The 8,420-nt window shown below is 32.6% G+C and overlaps 1 protein-coding gene across 1 annotated transcript; it reads left to right on the forward strand.

Annotated features, from left to right (window-relative positions):
- Positions 1-866: 866 nt before the first annotated feature.
- Positions 867-4,300, forward strand: OMT1 (O-methyltransferase 1). The gene is made up of 4 exons (XM_020383263.2): positions 867-1,340; positions 3,079-3,389; positions 3,569-3,633; positions 3,806-4,300. The coding sequence occupies exons 1-4, from the start codon at positions 922-924 to the stop codon at positions 4,106-4,108; spliced, it is 1,098 nt and encodes a 365-aa protein (XP_020238852.1). The 5' UTR covers positions 867-921; the 3' UTR covers positions 4,109-4,300.
- The last annotated feature ends 4,120 nt before the right edge of the window (positions 4,301-8,420 follow it).

The raw sequence follows: 8,420 nt of genomic DNA on the forward strand, positions 1-8,420 counted from the left end.
GGTTTCTTGATCACCGAATTTCAAGTATAAGATGATTTGTACATGTAAAAGGTTTTTGAATGTCAAAATTAACAAATATTTGAAATGATTTAATGTGTTATATATATCTTACGTAATTTATGAAAATTTAGTACAAGTATATTTATAAATAAAAGAATGTTGGATTCGGTTATTAAATATATTAAAAAGAATTTATTGACTTGTAACACTGAGAAATTACTATTTATAATAATTGTGATGTTGGTTGAATTATGGTTGAATACGCATTTCAATAATTATAATATCAATAATCGAATAAATAATTACTATTAAGTTATTTGTGTTTAAGATGTCTTAAATATATTTTTTATTGTAATTTTTTTTATAAAGATAAGAAAGATTACAAAGATGATTACAATAAAAATTAAATGTAAGTCATCGTGTTTTTAACTATCTCATTTCTTCTTCGTTTAATTATTAAGTTGGGATTAACGGTTCTTCTTATCGTATTTGTCGAAAGAATCATTATAAATAATAAAAATATCATAAAATAATTTAAGAATTTTAGTGTAATTTATGAGAAACTACCACGAAAGTGATTAATTAAATAATAAATGATATTCTTAAAAAATAATTATAGTTTAAAACATTAAAAACATATCTTACAAACATTTTTCAACATCTTTATAAAAGAGTTCACCAACCATGACATTAAAATAATAATAATAATAATAATAAATGAGTAGTATAGTACAAAGTATATACGCATGGTCTAAGTGGGGCCATGGTGTGGTGGTTGGGGTGGGACCCAAGACCCAAGTGTAGGTGGGTGGTCCATTAACATGATTTGTGAGTATCTGTGAATAATATATATAAGCACTTGACTCGGCATCAGTGGCCACTCACAAGAAGTCACACCGAAAACAGTTGATCGAAGAAAGCATGGGTTCAACCGGCGAGACCCAGATAACCCCAAGCCACGTGTCGGACGAAGAGGCGAACCTGTTCGCGATGCAGCTGGCGAGCGCGTCGGTCCTCCCAATGGTCCTGAAGTCGGCCCTGGAGCTGGAGCTGCTGGAAATCATGGCGAAGGCCGGCCCCGGCGTCCACCTCTCTCCGGCGGACATCGCCGCCCAGCTCCCGACGCGCAACCCCGACGCCCCCGTCATGCTCGACCGCATCCTCCGCCTCTTGGCTTGCTACAACATCCTCACTTTCTCCCTCCGCACCCTCCCCGACGGCAAGGTCCAGAGGCTCTATGGCCTTGCTCCCGTTGCCAAGTACTTGGTCAAGAACCAAGATGGTGTCTCCATTGCTTCTCTCAACCTCATGAACCAGGACAAAGTCCTCATGGAAAGCTGGTATATATGTTTTCAACCTACTCTGCTTCTTCTCCCAAGTTTCCCTGTTGTTATGTTCCTTGCGTTTAATTTGTGCTTTATCTTAGGTTTTACCATCAACCTATGCCATTATTAGTAAATAATCTTGTTTCTTTATTAAGCATCAAGTTAGAAATATAATACTTTTTATAAACATTACAAGTCCTTAAATAGAACTAGATATATTGAAATTGTTGTTTAGTCAGAACTAGAGATTCACTCGAACGGCATACATTACAAGAGATTTCATTAAATTTAAAGGTTGATTATTGTTCCAGAATTTCTAAAAAGTTTTACATCACTTTTGAGTTTAGACTAAGTTTAATTTATAAATACTTTCACTCTTTAACCCATGTCAAAAAGGACAATATCTCCTAACATAGACTTATGTAGAAACAATTATTGAAGTGGAATTTAAGTATAACATTTTGTGTATCTATTATATTATACCTAAGTTTTTTCTTTAGGCATTTCATTTGGGCTTTTTTGCTTAAAAAAAGTAGTTTATGGTAGGTTTTCTTATATATTAGAAAGATTATTTTGTTACAAGAAGGGGTGAACAGAAAAAGGAAGGGGGGGTAAGGGATTGGGGGAACTTAGCTCTGTTTATTGGGTGTTGCAGGTTAAAATATAAGGGAGCTGTTATGAAGTCAAAATCTATGAGTGTTAATTATTGATTAACTTATGACTGATAAGGTGGCGTAGGACTTTGGATATAGAAACGGTGAGAAGTTCAACCACTTTTATTATATTAACGACGATTATCCGCAAACATTCTGACTAAATTCAACACCCATAAATTATGAAATTGCAACCGGGACCCATCACTATGAGATTGAGAGGTCACCATTTCACCTACTACCAGATCGAATCACCAATTGTGTGTGAACCAATTTTGTTTGAGGGTTCCAATATGAACAGCGAGACTTATTTTGTCAAGACTAAAAAAAAACCATTGAGTTTCCTACACATGTCTACATGACGTGAGTAGTTGAATGAATATGACGGCTTTGTTAATTGTTAATTGGTGATAAAAGTGAGTCCTTGACTATAATCATATAAAGCTTGATGAAATAGACAACCATGTAAATGAAATACATTTTCAAAAGTCTTTCTTAAATATTTAAAAGTATTTTCTTTTGTTAAAAAAATGAGTAGTTGCAGTATTAGAATTAAAGTATATCTATGCATTACAAATGATAACATTGAAATAAATAAATTAAAGCATATACTTGATTGAGTGATATCGATTTAAAAAAATTGTATCACTATGCAAGGTTTATTATCTTTTATGTTATGCATGAGTTTAGCTATATCTTATTTTTAAATTCAGATTTTATCTAAATTTGACAAGAAAATGAGAAATGTTATTATGGTCATTCGAATAAAATCAAACTAGTTATTAATAAAATTTGAATTGAAATTTTATTTTTTGAAAATCTATAAAAAACAATAAAAAACCATACATGACTATCAAGTGATATTAGTCGTATTTGTATGGACTTTGTTTAATAGTATATGGCTAATTACATGTGTCAACTTCGTTCAAAATGACTTTATGTGATTTTGATATATAACATGTTGCCCGCGCAGAAGGGTGGGAAAAAAGAACTTACAAGTCAGAAGAGTTGGAACATGACACTATTATGTTTACATAATTGAATTAAACTATATGGTAAACACTGATATCAGGGGGGTTGACACGATTGTGTTCTTGTAGGTACTACTTGAAAGATGCAGTTCTTGAAGGGGGAATTCCATTTAACAAGGCCTATGGAATGACAGCCTTTGAATACCATGGAACAGATCCAAGGTTTAACAGGGTTTTCAACAAGGGCATGTCTGATCACTCTACCATCACAATGAAGAAAATCCTTGAGACCTACACAGGCTTTGAGGGTCTTAAATCTCTGGTTGATGTTGGTGGTGGCACTGGAGCTGTAGTCAACATGATTGTCTCAAAATATCCCACTATTAAGGGCATTAATTTTGATTTGCCCCATGTCATCGAAGATGCCCCATCCTATCAAGGTATTTTTAACTTGACATCACCATCATGTAGTTTAGAGGTCCTGCTTGTGTTAGTTTACCTAGCATCGTCATCTTTTGTTAGTTGTCATTGTTATGCATTATGTATCAATTTGAATAATATTGTCTGGTTAATGGTTACCTTACCTAACATCAAAATTGACAATGATGATTTCGTGTAGGAGTGGAGCATGTCGGTGGAGACATGTTTGTCAGTGTTCCAAAAGCTGACGCTATTTTTATGAAGGTGAATTTTATAATATGAATCCCTTTGAATGTCTTACTCTTACCTACTCTAGAAAGGCCTTTAAAGGTTTTCTTTTCTCAGGGTCCTAGTTTTGAACCGTTACTTTTTGACACCTCAAATTCATGTTCCATTTGTTTATGCTAATGACTTTAATATCATTTACTACATTCAGTGGATTTGCCACGATTGGAGTGATGAACACTGCTTGAAGTTTTTGAAGAACTGCTACGAGGCACTTCCAGATAACGGGAAGGTGATTGTGGCGGAATGCATTCTTCCAGTGGCTCCAGACTCTAGCTTGGCCACAAAAGGTGTGGTTCACATCGATGTGATCATGTTGGCTCATAATCCAGGTGGGAAAGAAAGAACAGAGAAAGAGTTTGAGGCTCTGGCCAAAGGGGCAGGATTCCAAGGTTTCCGAGTCCTGTGTTGTGCTTTCAATACCTACGTCATGGAATTTCTCAAAAAGGTTTAAGTTCTTTGGTGTGGATTCATATCAAGTTGTATTTGGGTTTTGAATTTTGAGATTGTGCTTGTGCTGCTACTTACAAAAGCTTTCTCGGAAAAAAAATGTAATTTTCTCTTAAATATATTAGGAAAAGAATAATGAACGAAGTTCAATGTATACAGCCTATACCAAATAACAAGTTTCATGTTGTGGATTATATATAGCTCTGTGTTTTCTCTTTACTGCCAACACTTTTTCCATTGATTAACATTTAACGGGTGTATCACTAGTAAATAATATACTATGGTAATTAAATTCCATTGACCATGGTTATAATTTTCTTTCGTGGAAAATCCACGATCTCTTGAATGAATGGAACGTTATAACAAAGAGCTAACAACATATTTTTGGAAAAAAAATTCAAGGTATTGATGGACAATTCTTTTCTTTTTTGAAGCAGACAATTCTTTTCTTAAAACCAAATTTTAAGATGTTCTCGAGACTTATTCTAATATTTATTAACAAGTTATCTATCATATTATTTATGCATCAAGTTTGATATTATTTTGCATGAGTATTAAAAAAGCATAAGTTTTATATCAACAAAAAAAATTATCTTATTATTAATTAATCTTTTAAGTTGAATTAAAATCAAACTCATGTTGTAAGAAGCATTATTATCGGTTTATTGGGGGACGTTGGTTCTTAGGTTTATAAAAAGATAGTAAGCAACTTATGATACAAAAATTTGAGGAACACTTTCATAATTAACAATAAAGTTCTAAATTGTTGGTTATTTGAAGTTACTGTAGAAAAACAAATATAATTTGAAGAAAGGGAAAAATTATGCTTCAATGAAAAGTAACAGAGACATGCGAAAGTGAGAGAAACCATTTAAGAGATTCAAAATGTACATATAGTCAATGAAATAACTAACCATTAACAACACATTTTTTAGTGAGACCACGATTAAACAAACTTAAAAGAAAAAAATTGAAAAACTATCAAACTCTAAAAACCTAAGAAACTAATTTTGACATATTCAAAACAACATAAATAAGCCGATATTTGCAAACGTGCCAGCAGTTCTAAACACAACAACTAACATACTCCTCCTTGTTCTAGAGACTACAAACTCCAAGTTTCATTCTTAGGGTCTTGAATTTGCTTGTCGTTAAGGGTTTAGTATTAGCTATTTGCTCTTTTGTTTTGTAATGAATAAGAGTCATGACATCATCTCTTTGCACTTCTCTCAAGAAAAACATCTTGATGTCGAAATGTTTAGTTTTCCTATGGAATACTAGATTGTGAGACATAATTATTGTTGATTGATTATCCACAAAGATCTTAGTGTCTTTTTTTTTACTCAAGATTAAGATCACTCAATATCTTCCTCAGCCATAAATCTTGTTTGACAGTAGTAGTTGCAACAATAAACTCTACTTTAGTAGTAGATTGAGTTATTGTTTTGTGTTTCTTTGAACTCCATGAAAAAACTCCAAATCAAAGACTAAAACAATATCTCGAGGTGATTTTCATGTCATTAATGCCCCATGCCCAATCACTATTAAAGAAGCCTAACAACTTGAAATCCTTGTTTTTCTTGAACTTGATGCCAAAGTTGGTTGTGCCTTTGATGTATCTGATCATTCTTCTAGCCGCCTTTAAGTATGTTTCACTTGCACAATGCATGAACTGAGACAAAATATTTAGTCAATATATCAGGTTTTGTTGCTATAAGGTACATTAGACACCTAATAAAACTCTTGAAGTATGCTTCATCCACTTTTTGAATTCCATCTTCCTGGTTGAACTTTTCCTTTATATTCATAGGAGTACTCATTGTCTTGCAATCTTCCATATGAAATTTCTTGAGAATTTGCTTAGCGTACTTCTTATGGCAAACAAAAACTTCATTTTGACTTTGCTTGATCTCCATTCCAAGAAAATAAGTAATCAATACCAAATCAGTTATCTAAAAAACTGTCACCATTTCCATCTTAATATCATCAATTAAGGAAGCATTATATCTAATCATTAAAAGATCATCGACATAAAAAGAAATAATGAAATTATTAAACTCACAATGTTTGATGTAAAAAGTGGACTCAAATAAGGTTTACACAAAGCCTAAACTTAGCAGATGATTATTGATTATGTTGTACCAATATCTTGTAGCTTGCTTCAATTCAAAGCGCCTTCTTGAGAAAATAAACCTTGCCTTATTCTCCTTTCTTCTCAAATCCTTTAGGTTGCTCAACATAAATTTTCTCATGCAAGAAACTATTCAAAAAATGCATATTTAACATCTAATTGATACACTTTTCAACCCATTTGTGCTACAATAACAAGTAGCAACCTGATGATATCTAGCTTGACAACTAGTGTAAATGTGTCTAAATAGTCCACTCTAAACAGTTGAGCATAACCTTTAATCACAAGCCCTGCATTATGTTTATTCATTGAGCCATCTACATTCAGCTTGGTTTGAAACACCCATTTGATCCCAATGACTTTTCTATCTTGAGGTTTGTCTACAAGTTGCCATGTATATATTTTTTTTATTTTTTTTATAATGAACAACTCCTTCATTGCAATCATTTAGTTTTGATCATGTTTTACTTCTTCAAAATTTGTAGGCTCATAAATTGCAATGTTACAAGTATGATAAATATCATAAAGCAGTCTAGTGCCTTCGACTAGAATGTCATCCCACCATCTCATTTTTCCAATCTTCATTAATTTGTTCTTCAAAATTTGTGACAAGAAAATTTGAATAATTTGAGGATTAATTTCTTTACTCTCAGTTCCAGTCTTCGTTTTCCATAAAGTGCGCATCCTTACTTATGACGATACTCCTTGTTTGTGGTTGAAAGAGTTTGTAAGCCTTGGATGTTGTTGTAGCCAACAAAGATACCTTGTATTGCCCTCTTGTCTAATTTATCACACTTAACTTGAGGAACATAGGTGAATCACAAACAACCAAACACTTTTAAAAAGTTTAGAGATGGTTTATATCCATACCATGCTTCGAATGGTGTTAGATTCTCCATTGCCTTTGAAGGAAGTCTATTATGAAGAAAAACTATACAATATTTGTCGCCTCAGCCCAAAATCGCTTTAGCAAATTTTTCTTGTGTAGAATGCATTTTGCCATTTCTAGAATGTATTTGTTTTTTCTCTCACTAACTCCATTTTATTATGGAGTGTAGGGAGCAGTAAACTAGTGTTCTATGCTAGCATCCTCACAAAATGAATTAAATTCTCCTAAGGTTTACTCTTTTCCATTACTTGATTGTAGAAATTGAATGGTGTAACCACTTTGATTTTCCACCATTTTCTTGAACTTCCAAATCACTCCAGCCACTTCTAACTAGAATTTTAAGAAAAAAAATCAACAAAATCTTGTAAATCATCAATAAAGATAATATAGTAAAGACTACCTTTGAAAGATAGTATTCTTTGTGGTCCACATAAATTAATGTGGATTAATTAAAGCTTTTTTGTTTCTCTCTAAGTTGTTTTCAGAAAGGGTTTCTTATGATGCTTTCCAAATTGACATGCTTGACAATTAGAAAGATGGTCTTCTAAATCAGGTAAACCTTTCACTAATTGGTTTGTTTAGGTAAATCTTTCACTAATTGTTTTGTTTGAAGCAATAACAATCCTTATGATGATAGTGACCAACTTCTTGTTCCATATCTTTATGACACTTTCCTTAATAGGAAAAACAACCATTCTCCCTCTAATAGATTAAATGTGAAGTTTTATCCTCTCATCTTGACCTTGAACATTTCTTGACTAGATGCATCTTTTATCAAGCAATATTTGTCTTCAAAATATAATTTGTAGCCTTTCTTCATCAATTGACCAATACTATTTTGGTTAATTTCTGGAACATAAAGAACATTAGAGATAAGTTTTGTATTGAGACAACTTTTGATTGCAATCGTGGCTCTTCCCTTGTCATGAGTCATTTGATTAGTGTAACCACTATCAATTAACCAAATTTCACTTGAATCATTACTTGGGAAACAAGTAGCAACAAAGAGTTGATCCTTCTCCTCTTAATCAACAACTTGAGCATGTGTTTCTTGCTATTGAAATTTTACTTTGCATATTACAATTTCATGACTAAGTTGGTTACACTTGTTGCATTTTGCATCAGGTCTTTTCCAACATTTGAATGAAGGGTGATCCATTCTACCACAATGTTGACAAGGTGGGTAGCTTTTTTTTTTTTACCTTTTTCCTTTGCTATAATTATTTTTAGCATTCTCGTTACCTATAAACTTATTCTTCTTGTAATTTTTCATATTACTCATTCCAACTTCTTGGC

Source organism: Cajanus cajan, chromosome 6 (assembly GCF_000230855.2).
Source record: "Cajanus cajan strain Asha chromosome 6, NIPB_CcT2T_4, whole genome shotgun sequence".
Lineage (NCBI taxonomy): Eukaryota > Viridiplantae > Streptophyta > Magnoliopsida > Fabales > Fabaceae > Cajanus > Cajanus cajan.

Bases quoted from the DNA above. Each gene is read 5' to 3' on its own strand.
- OMT1 (XM_020383263.2), top strand. From the start codon at position 922: ATGGGTTCAACCGGCGAGACCCAGATAACCCCAAGCCACGTGTCGGAC. The intron at 3,390-3,568 runs GTATTTTTAACT...GATTTCGTGTAG, and splicing joins AGATGCCCCATCCTATCAAG to GAGTGGAGCATGTCGGTGGA. The intron at 3,634-3,805 runs GTGAATTTTATA...TACTACATTCAG, and splicing joins CTGACGCTATTTTTATGAAG to TGGATTTGCCACGATTGGAG.